Raw genomic sequence first — 24,748 nt, forward strand, 5'->3', positions numbered from 1 at the left:
GCTACAGATCTATTGATGACATTTCAATATGTTTGGGATTTTTATGTATTCATTTATTTTTAGGTTCCCAGTAAGAGGGAGCAACAACAGTTAGATTCAGTGCATCTCGGTGACTCAGCAGGCTGATGCATGCACAAAAACATTCAAAAATAAACCAAGGTACAGCGTGATTCCATAAATCTGAAGAAACAGAGAAAAAGGTAAGGACCATGCTTGAACAGCTCTTTGCATTTGAGCGTTTTCCAGGGACATTAAGCACTTGCTTGCAAAACAAACAACAGTACATCAAGATGTTCAGACAAACTCCTTGTTGACTGCATATTGTTTGAGCTAGAATACTATAATTTGTGTGTTGCTTTTTGTGAGCTTCATAAGTTCAGCTACTTTACCAGTTTTCAAAAATTACATTGCTTCTCATGACGCAACCTCAGATATGGAGATCCAGTGGGAAAAATATAAACTCTATATTTAAGAATTGTTTAAGGGACTGATCGGTCAGTTAAAGAGAATTTCTTTCTGTACAATGTGAAATGATTGCAGAATAACATGTATCTGGATTTTAAGTTGTGTGGACTCAAACAACTCTCCATGGAGGCCTCTGGAAAGGAAGTGGGCCACAGCATCTGTACAGCCTCTCACCAGCTTTCTCCAACAACTGATGGAGTTCATTTTTTCTGCAGAGGAGCAATGACAAGAGATGATTTTTTTTTTTGCTAAATTTCACATAGAAAAAAAAATCTAATCGCAGCATTACACAGCCACATGTTGAATACATCTGTGTCATAGCCCCCAGTTAATTTTTAGAATGTGCTCCATGTGATTTCACTATCCAGGCAAAGAAGACATAAAAAGAGAAAGTAAAACCTCACAACAGGGGAAAAAAAAATCCCAAAACACACAAACTATTTACAAGCCATGACAGACTTATAGGTTTTACAGACTACGCTGCAAATTCTATATTTATGGATACAGTTTTAACATAGTACTATGATAAAGACTTCTCTCAACCATATGCAATGTAAAGTGAAGGAAAAAATATAAATGCCAATCTTATTTAACGCTGCTTTAAGTGTGCCAATTGTGCTTTGGGGTGGTGAGGAGAGACTGGAGATTTTCTTTTTGCAACAAATAACTGAAAGAAATATGGTGGCACTTTCATCACCAAGTGGTGGAAGTCAAAAGAGGACTTGACCAGCAGTGGGATTCTCACACACAAGTGTTTTCACTGGAAACAGTTTGACTTCGGCCATAAAACTAACAACTATTTTAAGCTGGAGACTGTCAGTGGAAGGCCTGTGCAAAGAACGAGCATCAAGTCTGGAGGTAGAGAGGTGGTGTTGGTGTTCGCATACCTTTAAAGAACAGGCCTTAATGTGAACAGGCTGGGGGGAATCACAGACTGACCCTTCTCAGGTGTCAGCCTCTATTAGTGCTGGAGAAAGTGGAAGATCAAGGTTTGACAGAGGTACATACACACATGTACATATCTCTGCAAAGTAGTGGGGGGGATCAAATATGCTTATTACCCAGGTTACTGTGCCTTTTTGGTGAGGTCATGCATGACGCCGTCCCCACTTTGAACCTGGTGTTAGGTATATGTGTGTGTGCAACCACCACAAACACTGTTTTCATTCCCACCCTACCTTTGATTTCTCTAGCTGACTTTCACGCTTGACTCTTGACAGCAGAAAGCCTGTGTCAGACACAGGTGGCAATGTGTCCAATTACATATGCTCGTATTTGAAAGGCATGTGTGTGTGTCTGTGTTCGGAAGGGCCAATAATATTTTAAGGAGTGTTTGTAGAATCCCAGTGTTACAAAAAAAGTCTCATACCAAGTAAGGCCAGTGACACGTACCTCAGATGCCATCTGACTCAAATTACAGAGGTTCTGGACGGTTCGGAGGGGCACACGCTTGTATACAGTAACTGACAACATTTCTACGAACTCATAGCTTGATGGGAACCAGGGACACAGGAGTGTAATGGTTCCAATTTGTTCTAGCTAATCTATCACCTGCTGCTTCTCTGTAGAGGGAAGGGTGATCTCTTGCCTCCAAATGGTAGCAGTTACATCTCTGGACTCGCTCACTGACCCTCTCAAAGACTAGGAATGAGCAGGAAAGATGAGAAACGGAGGGGAGGAAAGTGTGTGAGTTCTTGTGTTTTCACTGGTCAATCACTGAAACCATGTTTGTGTAAAAAAAAACAAACCTACCCTTGCCTTTTCGTGTATTTCATGTGTATGCTGGTCAAGCCTTGAACTCTCCAACTTCTGAAAGATCTGGCTTCCTGTATGCATCTGCATTAGTAGTGTTTATGTGAGTTTGTGTGTGTGTGTGTGATGAGCGGCTGCTGAGTGAGGGTCAATGCTGAAACACCATCCAGTTTACAATACACATGTTACAAGTGTTTCCCACTCAGCATCCTTGGGAGGGCTGCTTTGATTGGTCTTGCAGAATAAATGCTGCTGAAATTGCGAGCATATTGCTGTAAACAGACGGCAAGACATGGCCTCATGGCGGTCTGCTCTCCGTTTGCGCCTGGTTGAAATAAATCAAATGTGAAGCATTGTCGAATCAAAGTAAGGCCGCCAAACATGATACATACACATCACAGCACACGCACAGCAACAGTTATAAAGACTTGCACATGCAAATAAACCATCTGTAAAAACAGCAGGGGAGAGATGAATAAAATGCTGACTACACTTTTTCTTCCTGCTTCTGTCTTTACCTATCCTTCCCCCCGCTTTTTTTTTTTTTTATTTTTTTAAACTTCCCCTTGTTTTTGTTTGATATTCACATTAGGTGAATCAAACAGTTTAACTCTGATTGAAGGCATCAAAACACCTTTTGAGCATGTCAGGATATTACTCAAATCTTATTACAGATCATGACATTTCAGTTAAGAGCGTAGACACGACTCCTGTTCGTCTCTGTACTGTCTAAACAAAGGGAATCAGTATATTCCACAAAAATCACCACTGGTGCATGGATTCTATTGCTTTCTGTAACTTCTACCCCATCCCTGAAGAGTATAATTATCTTCCCCAGAGAGTCATCGAACTAAACAACACAAAGTTGAAAATGTAAGTGTGTGTGTGTGTGTGTGTGTGTGTGCGTGCATGTGTGTAGGGGTGAAGGAGAACCAGTAGCATGTGTGGTCAATTTTAGATATTTCCAGCAGAGTCTGACCTGGGGCAACCTCACACTGAGCCTGGATCCTGTCTGAGTCATTTGGGAGAGTGTTGTTTGTATGTGTGTGTATGTGGGGAGAACGAATGTGACTGATTATGATTGAAGCTATCCTACTGAGACGAGGATGGCTCTGCATTTTACTAGTTCAAGGGAAACACCTGACTGTAATTCCACAGTACTGGCATGTGCACTTCAACGGCACTCAGGAATCCGATGTAACCACAAGATAATGTGAATTATTTTTTGACATATGACTGTTACTCTCTTTAGTTAAATGGGAAAAACATCCTACAAATGAATTAGTCAAAGTTACAAAATCAGCACTGAACATTATGCAACTTTGAATAAATAAGTGAACCTGAGTCTATTTAAAGCAGTGTTAGAAATTGGACTGATCTTTTTTTCCCCCCATCCCCTTCCCACAGGGAAATCAGAGATCAGTATTTACTTATGTTGAAGGACAGTCTCTTTCTATCCACTCTTCCAATCTGCCTTTCCTGTATTAGCTGAAAACAATCATATTAAGCATGTATGCTCTGAACCTGGCTAAAACTCTGATGTAATTCATGCCTCATGAAAAGATTATTTTGTTTCAGTTTTTCTGCTGGAGTCATCTGGTAGATGGACATGGTAGTATATGGCTGAGCTGTGTGATTGCTGGGTTGTACAGAAAGCTACATTGTGGTGTGTTGTGTGATTCCACACAGACAGAGAAGCTGAGGGCTTTCAGCTGACAGCAGAAAGTGATGTGTGTGGGGGCAAAGCAGCTACATGCTTTGCTAAGCCATCATCAGTAACACCTACAGTTCACCCTGGCGCTCCTTCTTGTATACATGCACAGGATGTGTTCGTGATTGTATGCATGTGGAAGAAAGACAGCTTATATGTCAAAGTATGTCCATAGTTAGGTGTCAGTGTGTATGCATCTGCAACATCTGGCCTGGGTTCAGGGAGCTGACCTCTGAAGGATGTCCTGCGCCTACACACACTCTCAATGAAACCCTCATAGGGATACGAGGGTTGTGCACACAGAGACTCAAAAACCCACTCACACTTTTATTCACTGCAGTTGTATTTGGGCAGGATGTAAGCCACACCCTTAGGTCAACAACCTTAGCTTAAAGCTACTCATATGGATATCATATCAGTCTAAAAATAGAGAACCCAACCCTTTGAAAGGCAAATTCACAGGAACTTGACACTACACACACTTACGCACACACTTAAATCCACAGGAGCTTGTAGTCTGCTGTTCAAAGTGTGTGATGATAGCAAAATTGGGAGCTTTCAGAAGCAAACATCCACAATGTCATTTAGGTTGCTCATCATGTGCACATACAGCAGAAAAGAAGGCCGCTGTGTGCTTCTAGTATGTGTTTGTTTAGTGGTCATGTGAGTGCACTCCTTCTGCTTTCCAGCAGTGGACATTTCCCATTAAAAGTGAATACATTTGAAATAGACCATGTAAATAGTAAGCAGCATGTTGGTGCGAGTGTAGAGAAGCGTGTGTGTGCATTATTTCCACCTGGTCCATTGAGGAAATCTTTGATCTGGAGGCAAAGCAGAGGGGGAGGGATGCCCGTTTTACTGTCCGCCTCTCCTGCTACTGTCTGTAGCCAAAACACATTGTAGTCCAGAGATTCTGGCAGAGTCTTCCCTGGGTCTGCATGAAATCAGGCAGACAAAGAGATAAGGAGAAAAAAAGATGAGGAAACGAACATTGAAAATGGAGGTTAACAAGACAAAGAAATGCCATCAACACATTTAACATTAGAGGCTTTTACATCTACTAGTATGTTAATATTCCTGCCAAACTGTTTTCTCACCGAGGCACTTGTAATCAGAGGCCACCCCTCTTAAGGACACATCAAACACGGACAGCTCCATCCTCTGCTTGCGATGGTGGCAGCTGAGCAAAGCAGAGGGTTGCATCACTTGGAGGTACAACAGAGGCTCCAACACCTGGTCCCCAGCCCCTCTTCTTCCTGGCTGCCTCACTATGGTAACACCTAGAGCTTGGCGGGCTGAGGAGCGGGTGGGAGTGGGCAGGCCATCCAGGGAGAGCAGGCTTCCTCTCAGCAGTGGGGAGGCTGGCTGGGAAGTGTTGCTGTTGAGGATGTCTTCAGCCGTTAGGCCAGCAAGTGAACCCTGGGCAGTTGGAGCAGGATCTGGTGTTGGGGAAGCTGAGGCTGGAGGAGACTCAGACAGCATCTCAGGCTGGTTCAGAGCACTTTTTCCCATCTAAAAGAAGAGGGTTCATTTAGTAATGCCACAGATCTCGCATCAAATTCACTCAAACAATTTAATGGCATTGAGCCATTAGATACTAAACACACTATTGAAAGGTTTTGGTCCATAATAACTTGTCAGCATACATTTTACACAGGTCCTGCTCACCCTATTCAAGGGCAGTTATAGTCTGGAGGGACCAATTATTCACAAAGACAAGATAAAATGGCCTCCCAGTTTAACTGACATTCCTATTGTGAGTTTAACAGGTCTAAATTCTTAGGACAACATTTGCTTCTTTTTCTATTTTGTGTTGGATCATGTTGTCCAGAAGTCTCTCAGTTTGAGATCAGACTGTGAGAAGCTCTTCATGTACACCATACACATATATTCAACATTTTCAGACAGCTTGATGGTCAGTGAAAGTCCATGCAGTACATTACTCAATTCAGTTATATAAAGTTACGCTGTATTAAATTACTTTCATCAACCACACATTGTAATTGCAAATTATAAAGTTGATTAGACAAAGGCATGAGAATTTGTACTAATACGTTACAATAATGCTTAAACAGATGACACACCTTGCTATCGTGTATGGTATGAATAATTATGCACACATGGACAACAGATAGATCCAGAAACTGACTCATGCGAGAGCTTCCATGTGACAGGCTCTTTGTTTACCTTATCCCCAGGTTCCTTCTTCTCTGGTGTACTGGGAGTATCCGACAATGAGGGAAGGGTCTTTGGGGGACTGGAGCAAGCATAGGTCATGACAGAAAGCCTACTAGCGGTGAGAAAGATGTCGAAAGGGATGAAGCTGAGGTTCTTAGTAATGGTGGACTTGTGGGAGGGCCTAGCAATGCAGTGGTGGCTGGCCCCGCTCTGCTGCTCTATTTGGACAATCCGTATACAAGCACTGTCGCTGCCAAAGCCACTGTCCTGCCCGGTCCCACTGTGACGAGAGGAAGAGTCGGCGCTTGCTGCAGGGTCTCGACTGCGCCGCTTTTGTTCATGTCGATGCACCTGTACACAGAAACACTGAATGGTAAAACCATGTTGACAGTGATACAGTTTTTATTACAATGAAGTACACTGGAGACAGTTGCTAGAGGGAAGAGAAAATGGCCTTACTGTAAAAAAAAAAAATGTAAAAAAAATGCTTTTGTTGCTACATTTGACACAGAGTGTCAAAGCTACATGAGCAAATGATGATTTTTCAGAAGGCAACCTGAATGAATGTGACCGAATAGAAAAAAATGAATTGTTTTATGTTTGTGGCAAAAATGTCATTTAGGCCTATTGGCAGTACACAAAGGCTTGCTAAGTGGTGGCTAAATGGTAAGAACATTCTGTGCACACTTTACTGTTAGATATTTATTGACAAAGCAAAGAAAGAATACCAAAACAAATGCATTTTGACTTTATCAAATTTCTTTTGTGGAAATTGATATCAGCCAATAAAAACATAATGACCATACACAGATGCCATACCTTTGGATGAACTATGCAAACTAAAAAGCTCACTCCCACACATATGAACATGAAGGAATTATTACACTACATCCACTTTCATGAATGTCACAAAGATAAGAATTTACTTTGTAATAAATAAACTTCCTTATCTCAAAACCAAACCTAGTTGGCTTGTCAGCGTTACAGAGGAGTTAAGGGACTCAAATGACACTGGATGAACACTTTGTTTTTCTTTCTTTTTTATGAAAATTTGTACATTTGTTTCTTGTGCGAGTCCTGGCTTTACAAGAGGACATAAACCAAATAACTCGTATGATTGAAACCATGGACAAATTGACCAAAGAAGGAGAGCATCGTACAGCCACAGAGACATTAAAGGCATGCTCTAGGGCTTTTTTGTGGTTAAAAATCATTTTGCACTTCTTGCAATATTGGAAATGTCTTTTAAAAAAAAAAATTGCCTCACCCCGGCAAATCAAATTGTTTTGTACAGCGACTGTGGTATTGTGTATGAAGCAGCTGAGATTTTATGCTTGGCTCCAAGTAACGGATGTCGGAAGGGTTCCAGCCGTTGTGGCAATAAAAAGCTTTCAGTGACAGATGATATAAATCAATGTGAGTAGGTTGCTGGGTTTCGAGCAACAATGAGAACAGGAATCTTTACTCTGCTACCAAAGCATACCATCTTCAAGACTATAAAGAAGCCGCCAGTGGCTACTATGGGACATGAATAAGACAAACATATAGAACTAAATGCAACCTACCAAATAATAAATTACTGGGCATGTTTGTAGAAATGATGTGTTGAGTAAAAACTAAAACTAAACAAAAAGCTAGATTAAAGCAAAAGATTCTTTTTTTCTGACAAATTCCCAAGTGCATGGACATATTTTGAATATACTTGAAACCAGAGCAAACTAATGCGCTCCCCTTTTGCTCTGAAAGTAGCGTTGACACTGACAGAGGCAGAAACATGGGAAAAAGAGAAGACAAAGAGGGCACATGTAAATGCGTAAGGGTGTTCAGTTTATTCTGCCACCGTGTCACATGAACTATACAGTCTTTCTACAGCTGCAGTCCTGTTAGGTGCAGCTTGGACGACCTGGGCCTATTAATCATCATTTCCAACACTGTTACAGCATTATTGAGTTTCCCATCAATGTTCCTCTTCCATTTTAATTGGTACGATGTCAGTTTCAATTAGCTACTGCTGTCTCCTGAAACACGACTTTGATGAATTGTAAAAACACAGGAGACGGTCCAAAGGTGTGTTCTATTCTACCCCCCCGCCCTCCCACCCCCCCGCCATCTGCTCCAACCTGCACATGGTTACTATTACAGCATGCACTCCCAGCTGCCCCCTCTCTTTCTCACTCCCTCCCACCCACTCCATGAGAATTTTAAATGTATATTATTGCTGTGGCGGAGATAGTGTTTCAAGACCTCCAGGCAAATACTAAACCCACTGGCAGCACATTAGACAGAATACTTGACTTATTAGATATTTCCTATTCTAAACAGTGTCATCAAAGGCTAAGAACAAGAGCCATATAAAACGCAGCAGCATGCCTGCCCGCCTGCCTGTTCTGTTCGACCAGGCTCATGTGTGGGGCTTCCATAGAATCGGCCCTGCCAGATCCGTCTCCTTTCCCTGCCATAATGAGGACAGGATGTGTGCACTTCTTTTCTGCAGAAATGTAAGATTTTCCAAGCACAGGGAGGGGAGAGAAGGCAGAAAAGGGCCTGGACCTGTCTCCATGTGTGTTGTGTTAAGCGAGTGAAACTTGTATTGAGGTAAGGAGGTATTTAAAAAAGGTATTCAGCAATGGCAAAACGTCCACTCCAAGGAGCGCCCCACATTGGAAGGGACAAATAAGCTGCACAGCAGCTGGGAAAGAACAAGAGCCAGGAGAAACTGCCAGATACTCTTTACGCTTCTCTGTCTCTCTTCCCAAGCTTAGGCCGTACACATGCATTTACAATTACAGCAAATACCCCGTCTTTTCTTTAACCACCACTACTAAGAGAGTGCCCCCTAAGCAAATTCTTGGTCTATATTTAGATGTGCTTACAAGTGGAATAAGTTATAATGGGGAACACAATCGGGGGCATACAGGAAAAGAGACAATGCGAAAACATGCCACAGTGCACAGTGTTCATACAGTTTAAATCAACACATGCAATCAGTGTATTCACAAACATATACACATAAACACACATGACGTCAGTTACTTTCCCAGGATTTGATTTCAGCTAGGGTTCTAAAGCACATAACTGGCTTCTTCCCTGTGTTTCTGGGCTTAGTTATATCCCCGTTGTACTTACTGAAAAAAAAGAACAGGTATACACAGAAAACATATAGCTGTGTAGTCTATATGCATTAACTTTACGGCAATTTATTCATTGACAGAGGGCAATAAATTCAGAATACAAACATGGACTGTAGCTACAGGCCTGTTCCCAGCTGAAATCCCCTTTTCCAACCATTACTTTCTATTATATTATATAATGGCTGCACTGAAACGCTGTTTCCAGATCCCCATGCAATCTTTCTCTGGACTTAGTTGATCATGATCGTGAATGTGCAACTACACACATACACACACCCTCCACCCCCAACCCCCATCAGCCAATCGTGAGGTCATCCCCTCAGAGTCTCTAGGCAGAACATTCTGGAAAATGGAGGATAATCCCCAAAGTGTGAAACCATGAGTCTCCCAAGTGCCAATCATATCAGAGCGCATCTGTACGACTTCTGACCCCATTTCTGTCAGTGTAACTACGAACAGCTTGGCTAGAGGAAGGCTAATACGCGGAAGCAACTGTCACATCATCCAAATGCCACCCGTTTACAGTGTTGGCTGGCAAGTCGAATATGACAACATAACTTTTACATCTGAATACCACATATGCGGTTGATTGTTTCCAGACGAACAAAAAGGAGGTTGCAATTCAGGTTCAGAGATCAGGGAACATGAAAATCTGGATGTTTTAAGATGGTAGGGAAGTCCAATGGTAGTCGACAGGAAAGTATAAAATAAATACAGTCCAAGTAACAAAGGTGACTATTATTCCTTTCAAAAGGGTATATTTAATAGGCATATATTCCCATTGTAATCCATATCCAGTCAAGTTATACAATAAAGACTTTTAGAGTGCACAAGGTTACTGCAGATACACAAAAGCACCAAAAAGACAAACGTGTATTCATTACATTTTAAGGGTGCAGCAAAATGCCTAAAAAAACATTTTGCCTGCAAACCTGACAATGTATTGCCAGACAGAAATTAACTACATGAGAATGTGTAACATTCTCATAGAACACTCAATAATTATGACAGCAAGGCAGCTCACTAAATAGCAGGGATGATCCAATCAAGTTGTTTTTGAACCCATCTGATCCAAGTTGCATATCTAGTATCTGCCAACGGTAATTTCCTCAGTAATAGAGACTTAAGATATTGCAAACCACCTGTAGTACCTCATTCTTAGTACCTGGTTTAATACTGTAGCAACCAGAGGAAGTATGCATCTCTGTGTTGGCAAGCAGAGACCATTTTAAGGCTTTACCTAGCAAATGGACACCATGACAATGTCTTCCGCGAGGCCTAATGGCCACCGGTCAGGGTGCATGTATTAAACCATGTCAGAATTGATTAGAATATCATCTCTATATGTAATGGCTGCTTTCACAGGCTTATTGAACTTTAGTGCTTTGTGAAAAAGGTCATCATTACAGAACTACAAAGGCGTCACAAAGAGCCAGAAACAGATTAAACGTAACATTTTTAGCAGTATTATGCTTTGTCACTTTTCTCTATCAGAGTTAAATGTTTTTTTAAAATTTTTTTTTACCTTTGATAAAAAAGGAGAAATACTGTGGAGAGAAAACAAACTCTACAATTAGAATCATGTTTTACGTTAAATGCAACCAGTCACAGGCAGTTACAGTAGCCAGAGTAGTGAGTTGAGGTCAGCTTACTGAAGTGAGCCACTTCTCACGTATTTCATGTTGAAAAATTGTTTACTGTTTACCACAGTTTTCCCATGTTCTCTTGTAGAATTCCCATTGAAAAACATGGGAAGTCATTACTAAATCTTTTTGACAGTACAATTCAGTTGAGCTACTTGCTTGCAGGATGCCTGCATGGAAATTAACTTCTGTATCTTGACTACATCAAAGTTTACAGGTTCAGCCCCTGCTGTGCTATCCACTTTTGTTTACCAGAACCATGAAGCTGATAGCGGGCCTCTGTGCCTTTGTGCTGATGGAAGAAAACCTCAATGCAGCAATACCTCATCTTAATCAAAAATAATAACAATAATACTTAACCAAATGCCATTAGGACCGCAATTCATTCTCTCATTTTCTTGTGGAAAACAGAGGGGGGAAGACATTTATAACATGAAGTCACTGCTTTGTACGCCATAACATCGGTCACAAAGCAAAAAAAAGGGCATCAAAGGCAGTCATTTAATACACTGAACTTTGTTTCAATAACAAAGGCAACCTGCTATGCACTTCAACTGAACCACAACAAAGAAGCAATGGAAGGTCATGACCCTGTAGCTTGCAAATGAATGCCGAGTGCTTCAGCGTGACTGTCAACTGTACTTTAAACAGTGTACTCCGAAGCTCAGGGCGCCAAGTGGGGCCATTTTAACAAGCTCCCTCCACCCAATAATGCCGGTGGGTGGGTTTACTCCCTCCGGACTTAACTACATGTTTCTCGAAGCTCCAGAGACAATATCCTATGCTTTTTTCCCTTCGCGTCTCCTCTTCGTTCCGTTTGCTAACTGTGCAGACAGGATTATATATATATAGCAATGTGCTTTTGCTTAGCATGCCATAGATACTCTTGTTTCCCTGATGTCATGTCACAAACAAGAGGGAAAGTAAACATTTGGGTGACAGTAATAATGCATGCGTGATGATTCCTATCGCGCTGGGTCAGACAGTTTAAATTTGAAAAGATCAATTAACAGGAAAGCAAGGAGATGGTTGCTCTAAATAGAGAAACACATTAGAGGCTTCTACTACACCTAACTGGAGAACAAAGGAAAGAACAGACAAGAGAAAATGACTGAGGAGATGATGTTCTTCAGCTTTCAGCTGCCTTATGGGTTGGAAAAGCCCTGGCTCAAAAACAAAGATGCAAAATGATAAAGGATGGAGAATGAAAAGAAATTGTGAAAAGAGTGAGTTAATGTGGTCCATCTGGGGAACTACAGTATGCTGTTCAACAAAGACCTGGCTCTGGGAGATGTGGCGGCCAAAGCCTCCGTTTTATAATTGATTGAACTTCAAAACCGTTTTTCTGCACACGACATTAGTTTGCTTACAAATATTTTGCCACAAATAGAATGCAGATTGCCATTGCTTAGTGAAACAGAACTGTATCCAGAGCGCTGACATTCAGCAGGCTGCAGTGGTGTTCTCAACACATTGAGTTTAGGGCTGAGGCCTTCCCAGTGTGACTCCAGGCCCTCGAAAAACCTCGCCAAACCCACTGTGCCTCACTCCTAATCGCTGGCAATCAAAAATGATTTAAAAGGCTTGACAGACACCACCCTTAAAACTCAACAGGGGACTTATTGCTTCAGTCAACCTCAACAGATCCACCAATCTAAAACCAAAATCCTGATTCAGATCTACCAATCAAATGCAATGCTTCAGTTGGGGTGATTGTGAGGACACAGAAATTACCCATAGCACTACTATCACACTGGCTGCTTGTATAAGCAGGATGCAATGCAGTTGCATTACTCATTCAAGGAAGTGTTCAAAAAGGCCAGAAGACAATTTCTAGATTAACACCACAACTGTGTTAGTGAAAACAAACACAGGGGGAAAGTGGCCTGACTGTCATGATGTAAGTATTGAGAAATGAGACTCAGATTTTCTCTGCTCATCCGACATAATCTCTTGGCTGGAATCAAATGCTGCTGAAGCGACGCTATCACCAAGTGCTTCCATCATTAACAATAAACACGATACAAGATAAATAAAACAGGGAGAGCAAAAGTACTGACATTTTAAAGCTAGATGGAAAACTTGGCAGAATGAGCATGACTGATAAATGTTCTGGCCTGTGTACGTGTGATATAAAAACAGCTATATTAACTCCTTGTCCTACATCCTTAAACAACTGCACCCACACTCCTAACATTTGAACTGATTACATTAAAATGAAGGCCAGATGTGGAGAAAGTGTGATCAGAAAATACACACCAGCACAAGTGAAGGTGAATGAGAGACAGAAGCACCCTGGGGTCTGTCTTAATTGCTGTGACCCTGGCCCCCACAGCAGCACAATATTCATCAGATTTTCCTTCTTTTGTTTTTCTGTGGGAATGGACCAGAGAGCAACTGGCTCTCATTAACTGTCACCATCTCTATTTATTTTTGAGATTTGTGTTGGGGTACATTTCTAATTTAATCTACAGGGCCCCAAAGTGAGGCAGGCTCAGTGGTGACAGTGGCGTCTAGAAGTTGTTTCTGAAAGTGGCCATGAAAGTGCGCTTGCAGAGCTACTGTGAGAAATCCTGGAATGTGAGAGCAGTTTGTTAGACAATGTGCAGCCTCAGAGCATCATTCGTGTTTGCAACTTGACTTCTAAATGACCAACGGGCTCTTTGTAAATCTTATGAGCTATGACTCAGTGTAATTCTTCTTTCATTTCATCACTGCTTATATTTCGTGGGTAAAGCAAAGTGTGGCAATGCACCACCATTCACAGGCACGCACACAGTGAAAACACATCCTCAGTACAGCAACAGAGACCCTGAAGATCACTCATCCAAACTTTCAACTTAACATCATTAGCTTTGGCATTATGTTTTCAACAAACAAACAACAAAAGGGAACTCAAACTGTATTGTCTTCAGCATGGTCTTGGCGGCTCACAAAAGCAGACATATGAAAGACTTCAAAAAGCTACAGAGATGCCTTTCATTATGTCATGGAGTGTTCTTCTGAAACGTCTGCCTGTGCTGCCTGGCAGCCATGTCTGTGTTCTCTGCTTTAGTTACGAGCTTGTGAGGAAACAGCAACAGTAGGGAAAACAACGGCGACCTAAGGTGAGATGAGGCTGTTTGGAGCGGGACAGGGTGGGAGGTGTAGAAATGAGGAGAGTAGATGAGCCCCAGGTGGTCAGCCGAGGACTGTAAGTGATGCTGCTGTGATCAGCCCACACCCTGGGGAGCCAGGACACGCACACACCATCCTGTATGTGCATTCAAACATAAGAACATACACTCTGACGAGCCGTGCACACTAATGCACACAGTGAGAACCTAAAGAGTGGCGTGAAGACCAGAACAATCCTGGATCGCTGTGTATTTACAGAGCTGAAATTAGAAGAGGAGGATTGAAGCAATCTTCCTTTAATTTCTCCCTGGATGTGCTCCCAGGTCTGAGTGAGACAAAGACACTGATGTGCTGTATGTTAGGTTCTCAAAGGAGAGTGATGCAAGACCCGCTGTCCCCTCATCTGGGTTAGCAAGGAGGGCCTTGAGAAGGGGGACATAGAGGACAAGGATACAGGACAAACTATGGAGGAAAAAGCAAAGCTGACAACACAAATGACGTCTTTATTAAACTATCTGAGCTATGGTTTTGAGTTGGGTCTCAAGTGGCTACACAGAACTTATCCGTGCATATCTATCATTGCCTAGACTTCATGTGGGTTTACGTGCCTCTATCAGGTTCCAGTTCCAGTCACAAGTCTATCATTCATTTCACACATACGTTGATAAAGAGCAGTGGAGGTATACATACAGTAATGTTTGGTTCTTCGACATGTACTTTAAGAAACTACATGTGACCTAATAAGAAAGTAAACAAAAAGAATTACCTCATTAATCCTTTATTGCCAAAATATGTCAGAAAATGTGAAAACATGCAGTTTATAATGCTAAAGCAGGCAGTATTTGAGAGGCATTTTGCTTGAAAAAATATTTTATCCCTATGCGACCCATAGAGAAACATGGAAAAAAGTAAACTTTCCTGCATCAATGGAAAATCTTTGAAAAGCCTGGAATGATGTGTAAATTTTGTTTTAGGGTAAATATTTAGTTTCATGCGAGCAGTCCAAGAGGAACTCAGTAGTGCTCCAGTCAAGCACATGGAAAGACATGAAAAGAAGGATGAGGAAGAAGCAGATACTGCACACTGGCACTTTTACTACACTATTCAAGTTACTCAATACTCTCCGTCACCTGTTATTCTAGGTGGAATGTTGCTTATACAGGTGGAGAGAAAAAAACTGTTTCCTTCTTTCAGCTCTTCAGACAAAAATTCTATTCTTTTTCACCATCTGCTATGATGTGTGTACGTATGCATCTCTGCGAGCTGGCCTGGTGTGCCCTGCTTTTACTAGTCCCCTGGGTCTGGGACCCTGTTTCCCTTTCAGGCAGAGAAAGAGGGCACTCCTGACTCCTGCTCACCTGAGTTGTCACCCGATCCCAGGGTTCACAGTGGGGGCCTCCTGCTTCTCCTCAAAGGCAGCGTTTGTTTCCCTGCTCTAACAGAATTCCAACCTTCATGATTTTATCTAGAGTTTTCACGCCAATTTTGCCAAAACCGATTGAGGAGAGAGCAAATTCAGCTGCTACTGATCTCAAATAGATTGAGTTTCCAAGGGGCCAATTTAAGAATGTGCCACGGTTATGCTTTGAAAGGGGGGTTGGTTGGGGTGCGGGGATTGAACAGGGAAGGTGAGTTGTTATGACTGGCTGTCAATTAGCAGTTGATTCACACAGGAGGGTCAGTAACACATAGAAAAAAAGATACGGTTTCATAACAAAAGAAGGGCAGTGAGATGAACATTGGCTATGAAAATATGTATGTTTAAGATAAGCCGAGACAACGACACTTACTTTACAGATGTAAGGCAGCCAAAATGGAAAAGGAGATGGCTGCACAGGGAGCTTTATTTATTATTCCTCTCAGCAGCAACAGGGTGAATGAAAATAGTGCTAAGCAGGATGGGAAGAGGTCAGGGTGAAAGGAATCTGGCCCTCAGAGAGGGTTAATAGCCAGGTTGACTGGCTAAGAGCTGACCTCTCAGGAACATCAGCTCCCACATTTATAGACAAATACTTTGGACAGAACCAGGAATCAAAGCAAACACCAGATTCTGAGTCTCCTTTTCTCACTGTGTCATGTCTCAACATTGTGGATTACTCCCTTCCTCTCTTCCATTCTCTGTCATTTGGCGATCATCTCTCACACTGTCTCCACTGTCTGCTCTGTTCCTTTTCCATGCTTTGGATTTTCATCCTCATCTGATGGCTCCTTATTTCTGTTGGCCAGCGGAGCACGTAAAAAGCTCCTCTGACACCTCACTGTCCTGGAAGGATTGGAGGTCAAGAAAAAAAACTTTGGTTCTCAAAGCTCAACAGCTACGAGACAATATGAAACACTCATCACAAGGAGGAGCGGTCTTGGAAATAGTTTACTTTAAACATATACAGACAAGGATCCAGCCCCAGGTCGCTTACTGAGCCAAGCTTGTCAACAACACCGTGGCTTAGATAAGCTCTCCTATGTGCTTTTGACGTTCAACTAATACTCCTACATGAACGAGAACTAAAATGTTATACATGAGAGCAGAATAGGTCATCAAGCTTTCATGCTCCCACAGAGCAACATTTAGTAGCATTTTGAGTGAAGACTTAGGTGAAGAAAGATTTTCATTTGCTGCATTATTTTATTTGTCTACCAGCAAAGACCCAAAATAGCTAGGACAAGGACATCTAAGGTTTGTTTCCTGGCTGTTGAGTGTACCACAGCAGGCTACTGTGCAAAAGTTTAAGGCACTAACAGTACAGTGAAGATGCTTTAAAAAGTAATGGCATGAATATTTTTTATTCAGCAATTAACTTCATAAAAAGCAGATCTAAGGGTTGTTCCAAACATCTTGGAGAACTTGCCGCAGTACTTCTGTGGATTCAGGCTGTCTCAGAGTCTTATGTCTCATCACGTAATCCCAGATCGGCTCTATGATGTTGAGGTCAGGGCTTTGTGGGGGCCAGACCATCTGTTGCAGGTCTCCTTGTTCTTCTTTGTGGCTGAAAATAGTTCTATACGACACTAGCTGTGTGTTTGGAGTCATTGTCTCATGCTGCAAAATAAATATGGTACTGATCAGATGCCTCTCGGTAATACTGTTTGATGGATAAACATCTGAAGTACCTACAACTTTTGCACAGTACTGCACATCATCATGTAACCTTTTCATCAAAAGACAAATGTGATACTTGAAAGTGCTGATGTGAATTCTTAAACAATGGACAATTTTTAAATCATTAAACAAAGATACAAAAACAATTCCACTGTGCAAACACAGAGTTGAGTTTGGTTATGTGAATAATATGTACAAAAGACACATGCATCACTAAAACCCAGCCTCCTCCCCGCTAATAACTTAAAACTGCTGTCCAAACCCACTGACAGACCAAAGCAGCTACCGACCAGCATGTTTGTGCCTACTGTAAATTCACTTCTCCCAGCAGTCATCTTGGCTTGCAATCTAGCCCACTTTATAAGTGCTGCATAAGTCCAACTTTGCGTGAGAGTGCAGCCCATGTGTCTCCTTAGGACAGGCATTTAAGACTACGCAGATATAACAGTCGGGTAATATCAAAATCTACAAACTGTCAAATTCTATCTGTCTATTCTATCTCCAGAGAAGCAACCCTCTTCACTATTGGCCAGCAAGCTATGTGACTAGTCAGCTTTGGAAGGGCCAACACTCTTCCAACCAGGAGCTGTGCCAGTCCCATGAGGAAAAAAGAAATGAATGTGGGAAGACAAAGAGCACTGAAAAGAAAGGAAAATGATTTTAAAAAGGGGGATGTGAGAGGAACTGGATGAAACACACAGGAGATTGAGAAGGTAAGAGAGTTTCGGTGGGAGATAGTGCTGTATATAGCATCATGCTTTCACCAAAAAGGAAAAGGAAAAGGAAAGATAAGCAGGGGGAGAGAGAATAGAGATAAGGCAGGGAACGGGTGATTGAGAGGTTTTCCACATGTGTGTTTACTAAAAACTATAATTCAGAGGTTCCTGTGATGCCTGATACCTTCTCCTGAACCAGTGTACTGCCAGAGCATGCCTGTGTGTGCACTGGCATCAGTGTGTGTGTGTGCGTATGAGTGTTGGAGGAAGTCTAAAGCCCTGTTTCCCATGCGTGTAATCATCCCAGGATGAGGTGGAGGATGAAGCCGAGCGGGACTTCCCCTGCACCAGAGGGTATTTTCCTCTCACACTGTGGTACGAGGCTGACCCAGGCTGCCTCTGTGTGTGTCAGAGAGAGAGTGAGCAAGACCAACATCGGATAAGGGACATCATTTTCACAAAGTATTTTGCATCCTCGCTCTTTAGTAGTTTGTTGAGACATTGCTAGCGTAATTTGTGTCCTTATAATTGTAGCAATTGCATGACTGACAGACCAGGATGCCAGTGATGAGAGATTAGAAGGGAATGGATGACAGTGAGGTGGTAAAAAAAGGAAAATGATATGGTGTGTGTGCGGAGGAAGAAGTAGTGTTTAAGAGAGAAGAGAGACTGGCAATGAGAAGCTGTCAGGAAGATGACAGACTTGTATACTTTCACACAAAGTCATTAACTTCTCTGACTCTGTTTCTGAAGAACAAATGACGTCATAGCAGAGATGACACAAAGAATACAAACACACAAACACCACAGGTCAGCTGTTCAGTCGTAAAAAAGTATTACAGTCCTGGCTCCCAAATCAAGGCTGTGGATGGTTACCATGCAGAGAATGTGGGGACCATGTGTATGTATGAGTGCGTGTGTGCAAACATGTGTGTGTGAAGGTCTGCATGTCTGTGTTGCTGGGTGACACTGCTGATGACATAGCAGTGAGATAACTCCCAGAAACTTCTCTATCATCTATTCATAGCTCCCTGGTTGTGGGACCTCTTGCTGCTGAAAGCTGCTTAATCTGAATCCAGCTTCACTTTATCATCATCGTGAACCAAAAAAATCTGACATGAAGTCAAACTGTGATGGGCCATAGCTAATGCTGCATTAAACATCCTAATAATGCACTGATTTAGACAGCAACACATTTGCATATGGAGCGCTTAGAAATCAGCTCACAATTGCTCTGCATCTCAGTAACAACTTAAGTGTAAACTGTGAACACCTGGCTGCAATGGATAATTAGACGATATATGTCACAGATGTAAGAAAAAAACAATCTAAAATTAGTATGCATGCATGGAAAGGCCATGATAAATATGCGTGTGTGTATGTATGTGTGTGTGTGTGTGTGTGCATGCGAGCGTGCGTGTACAGATTCTATAAGAGCACATCTCAGTGTCAACCCACAATGCCTGCACACATTGCCCACGCGCCTGGCTCGCCTCACCACTGCCAGGGAACCCAAAAGCCCCTACAAAACAAATTCATTAACCCAGACAATAAAACACAGCTGTGAGGGGCGATGGGAACTGTTTGAAATCAGTCCCTGGGATTCTGGAGACTCTGTTCAAGACAAACAGCATGTGAAAAAGAAAAAAAAATGAGAGCAAAGGATTTGGAAATAAGAGAGAGTGAGTAAGGAGCAATGTTTAATTTAAACTCTAGCTAGGGACAGTGCTGACTGTGAGAGCAGAGATGCTTTATTGAGGCACAACAACAAAAACAATTCCCTTGCACCAGATGCTGGAGTTTCAGGACCTGTTTTTAATTGAATCCACTGAACAGGTTGTATAAAGGAAGTACAAACAAAACAGTCAAATTCTATAAATATCATTACTGACGCTGGGATTGAACTTAAAAAACAGATATGTGTTCTAAATCTATATTCTGATATTGTGGAATCTGGTGATGGACATACATCTTAACTTTATGATTATCATTTGTAACCTGTTAGCAGGGGGTGGAGAGGCATCTGTTTTATTCTATCCAGTTAGTCTGTTCTAATAATATCAAAACCCAATACCTGTTCCAATCTAATACACAATACTGATACTGCTTGATGGAGTTGTGTCTGATGTATTGGCAAGAGGTAGACAGGCTGCTTGGCAGAGCAGTCTGCGAACAACAGGAGCTGGGATCTGAGCAAGGAATCACACAATACAGCAGTCAAACACGCCACTAGAGGGCTCTGTAGCTTTTAGAATGGGCTCCTACTGGCGAGAACACAGCAGACCCAACCATGTCTTAGTCATACTGACCTCCCTGCAGCAGGGCCAAGCAGCCGGACAGATGCAGCCGCCAAAAGACTTACGAAACTGAGATAGATGGAGGTACAAATAGTTTTACAGACAGTGTCCAAGAAGTCAAAGCCAGACCACATTTATTCAGAGTAACCTTCATGTTCTGCAGCTGCACAGAGGTGAAGACACACTGACTGACCTCAGTGTTAACGATACTGTTACGCTCTATAATTTCACTACTATAAAAGCTAATGAGTAAGGACCATGGTATAATATACCTGAAATTAATACTACATATTTAACAGTAAAAAGTGAAAGACAGAGACCTTCCAACAACTGTGAGCAACAAAATTACAACGAAATAAAAAGCAGGGGTATTTTCCCAAGCAGATAGTCTTAATTTCTCAGTAAGTGATGGCTGATTATTATATTAGATCATTCTGGACCTGAGGGTAATTTCAATTTCAATAATCCAGCTGAAGGCAGCAATAAAACAGAAGTTAGATGTGATTTTTTTTTTTTGCACAAAAAGTTAATAGTTCCCACCCTTGTATAAATTGGGAAAAAACTGCAAGGGAAAAATATAACCCTAAGCAGCTACTGTCACAGTGTCCTGGAGCAATACTCCTAAGTTCGTCCAGCTGGAACTGCTCAGTGCGAACACATAGAAAACTGAAATCACACAGAAAGGTTTCAGAACATGTGTGGGAGTGTGTTGTGAGGAAAGGTGTTGCTTACAAAGTTAGAAAGTAAATACTAAGTTTACATTTCTTTGAAAAAAATGAATGTATGAAGAAGAAAAAAAAGCGATGAATTCAGTTTAAATTACCTTTTATAAATGGTGAAACTTAATGCTTTTTTGAGGCACATTTTCTAATTTTCAAACTGTTGCCAAAGGACCTCCCACAATAGCTGCTGAAGTTTCTCATCCTGCCTTGAACCTGAATGAACCCTCTGCAGCCGTTAGCTGCCCCTCAACAGAATCAAGCCATGAATCATTACAAGTCAGGGGTGAGGGCTCAGAGATCACCCAAATCAAGACCAGATGCACAACAGGCACCTCCCTAGGTCTAACTGTGCAAATGACAAAATAAAAGAAAAATTAAAGAAGCAAGACAATTTCAGCTTGTGCCTTTCTCTCACTTGTTTCCATAGGACTGTGTTAATCCATGCTAGATTGTATACTGTTGGTATCATTGCAAAATGCAATGACTGTACCTATGCACAGTGGGGTTTTTTTTGTCTGAATAAGCCAACATCATGCTACAGAAGGCTTCATGGGATCTGAGTCATCTGACGCAGTCACTGCACTTCAGTACACAGCCTCCCATAAAGAATCTCAAGAGGAGATAACATTAAGACATTCACTTCATTTAATTCCTTTCCCTCGCTTCTTCTCTTCCCTGTCGCTTTTCCTCATCTATGACTCCCATCCTCACCACAGCTGGTAAATATTTTTATATTGTGTTCCATTAGAAAGCTTCATTAAGCGGTCAGACGGGGCAAATGGCGCCTGGGAGCTCCCTGTCCTGTAAACAATAGGAAGGGCCCTGAAAGCTGCAGCTGAGCACAGCACAGTAAACTAAGGCCACATTAGAGAACTGCCTTGCTCAGAGTGAGTAAATATTTAAATGTGCTGGATTCACCCAGAATAGTCAGGGGCGACAGATGGGGGCACAGAATCAGGAAAGTGATGTTGATGGATGTTTGCGCAAAACTAGCATTGCCCCTTTCAATGATTCCTAAATGGATTTATGTCAAGTTGTGGTACTCCATAAAAATTAACAAGCCATTAAATGCGTCAACAAGAGAGGTGATCTTGGGGCCAGTGTGTGGGGTGTGAGCGTGTGAATATAATAAGCTAACTTCAGAATGCATCACAACTCAAAATGGAAAACCATGCTGCGCTGAAAAATTATTAACTAGCACATTTTGTCAAATGACTTTAGAGTTCTACTTACTGACTGACTGAAAAAAGATATAGTGTGTTTAGTTAAGCTCATTCCATGTATGTAGCTTTGCTCAAGGTAAAATCAGCAAATCTAATCTACTACCTCTGTTGTCAAATTCAGTCCTCGTGGTCCAACAACTGTCTGTTTTGTGTGCGCACTGAAAAAAAATCTAGTGTTTCTACATAGCCCTGGGTCTGTAAATGGGAAACAAACAAAGTGTCTAGGACCGATCAACACAACACCGTTCCAGCGAGTTCTGTGCACAAGACAGGGGAGGTGGAGGTGGAGGGGAGACACACATGCTAACAATCTAAATTTGCTAACTAGTAAAATATCAACAAGAGAATCACGACTCCCCCTTGACTTGAATGCAATCATGCATATACCTATGTGCATTCGTACTAACATTTGTGATTAAACCATGTACCTCAGCACTTTTCTCTGGGGCGTCCATGCCCACCATGTTGTCTCTGAGAAGCTGCTGAAGGAGCTGCACCTGGGCAATACTGAGGTAGAAATCCAGACTGCTGGTCACATTCACCTCCAGAGAGTGGCCACACACCACCACCTCCTAGAGAGACAAGGGAGGCAAAGCAGCAGGGAAATGAACAGTTGAGGTGGGAGGAGAGAGCAGGAAATGCATTCAAAACAACAACAGGATTGTGGCCTCAGACACTGCTCCTCTTTCTTAACTTGTATAGTCTTTGTCAATTGACTTTCTATCTCGGCTATTGCAGTTAAGCCAGTGCCTCCTTCCGCTTGTCCCTCTGTCCTCTCCAGGGTCCCACCCACAGCCAGCAGTTCAAACCTCAGCCTGGAGGCTACATCTAATAGGATATTACTCACTGACACTGTGGGTTGAACCACACACACATGGGCCAGACCTACAGTAACTACACACAATGGTATTAGACACTGCTGTGTAAACATAATCTGTTTAACTCAACTGTTTAAAAACATAAAAGGACTGTTAACATTGTATTAAACATCCAGTTTAACATTAACGTCACAATTTGTTTTGCTTTTTTTTTCAAAATTAGAGTCATAATAACAAATTAAGTCTATTATAATCATTGTTAATAGTAGTAGTCATACTAGCAGCAGTAGTGATTGTAACACATGGTCAAAATATCATAAGGTTACAATAATAGTTACAGAATATGCTGCAAACGTGTGTGAAAATTTAGACTGTAGACTGGAGAGCATAGACTAAAAATTACATACATACATAAAATACATCAATACTGTAATAAAGTAAGCTGTAACATTTGCACAGTAAGCACGCATAAATCAGCTAAAAGTAGTTAGTGGTTGGTGGAAAATGAATAAGAATTTTATTACAGAAATTGGTCTAGTTCAAAGTCCTGTTTTGTTTATGTTGTTTTTGGCCCTGAGTCTCCATATCTAAGGGAGTAAAACAAATCACACTGTGTGTGTGTGTGTCTGTGTGTGTGTGTGTGTCTCAGTGCAAACTATGGATTAGCTGTTAGGCATTGTCAAGGGGCACGTTAGCGTGGTCGGACGAGGCATCAAAGAGGCAGGAAATCTCAGAGAGCCATGCCAGAAAACATCAGCTGTATAAGCAGAAAGGTTTGAACTCTGCAGGTCAAAAACCTCCATTACATGGTGGACTGGCTCAGGGATTCCTAATGAGTAAGTTACTGTATGTTAAGAGCAAAACGTAAATACTTGTGACATCTCACATAATCAATGTCTATTTTCATATGAACAACGGATTGTGAGAGTAATGGCTGCAATCATGGCTGTAACAGGTCAAGGTCAAAGGGCACAAGAAGTCAGTTTAGGTAGTGAACAAACCTGTACAAAGTAGATGAAAAAAAAAATGTAGCATCTGACTGTGAATTTTGAATAAAACCCTTTTTTAGGCAAATCCCTAAAACCAAGGAGCTACTGTCATCTTCTACTGGGTATTGAACTTAAATGTTAAAATGTTTAAATGTTAAAAATGTAAGTACTGACATTGTTTGATTTTAGAGTTAGGTTGCAACTGTACAGATAAATTCACTCATGTAGAAAACTTGAAGACTTTTAACAGAAACAATTGGACTCATACACACTGTGCTGAGTTGATACTGACCTCTGACTGTCCGCTGTCAGGGGAGAGATTCTTGCTAAAGATGATAGCTGGGGCAGCAGTCACCCGAACAGAGAAGTCAGTCAAGATTGGTGTCAGGATGGCCCGTCGCTCCTGGTGCCTCCTGATACTGCAGAGAGGTACACAAACACATTTTCATCAAAAGAGTATAAACTACGGCATCATATTTAAGTTAGAGTGTAAAGCCCTGGTGTTAAAGAGAGTCCAACAATACATTGCAACAGCAAGAGCAACCATAAGGGACCACTTACTCACTAAAATTCCCCACCCTTTATTTACTAATAACTTGTTATGGTTACCAGTTGTAAAATCTTTGCAAGACTTGTCCCATCTGCCTAGGAATGACATGTCAACACAACACAGTCACAACCACAGAATGTTCACAACTGAGCCCTTGTTGTGCCCTTAGCTGACAGGCAGACACACATTTCAAACATTTTCTGGCTTTTTAAATTCAAGCCAGTAAAATAAAAAACTGAACTCAAAAAAAAAAAAAAAAAAAGAGAGAGAGAGAGAGAGAGAGAGAGAGAGAGAGAGAGATTTCAAAATGGATTTTCTCATGCAGGCTTGATCAGTGAA

The 24,748-nt window shown here is 41.7% G+C and overlaps 1 protein-coding gene across 1 annotated transcript in view; it reads right to left on the reverse strand.

The window, feature by feature from the left end:
* vps13b (vacuolar protein sorting 13 homolog B) overlaps window positions 1-24,748 on the reverse strand; it is a 324,549-nt gene that overhangs the window by 84,147 nt on the left and 215,654 nt on the right. Inside the window, exons 33-37 of the mRNA XM_008292112.1 lie at window positions 24,152-24,278; window positions 22,481-22,624; window positions 6,116-6,457; window positions 5,026-5,440; window positions 4,725-4,862 (exon numbers count right to left, since the gene is read on the reverse strand). Of these exons, the coding sequence (XP_008290334.1) occupies window positions 4,725-4,862; window positions 5,026-5,440; window positions 6,116-6,457; window positions 22,481-22,624; window positions 24,152-24,278 (1,166 nt within the window). The remainder of the gene's footprint in view (window positions 1-4,724; window positions 4,863-5,025; window positions 5,441-6,115; window positions 6,458-22,480; window positions 22,625-24,151; window positions 24,279-24,748) is intronic.

Source organism: Stegastes partitus, unplaced genomic scaffold (assembly GCF_000690725.1).
Source record: "Stegastes partitus isolate 25-593 unplaced genomic scaffold, Stegastes_partitus-1.0.2 Scaffold18, whole genome shotgun sequence".
In the NCBI taxonomy this organism is placed as follows: Eukaryota; Metazoa; Chordata; class Actinopteri; family Pomacentridae; genus Stegastes; species Stegastes partitus.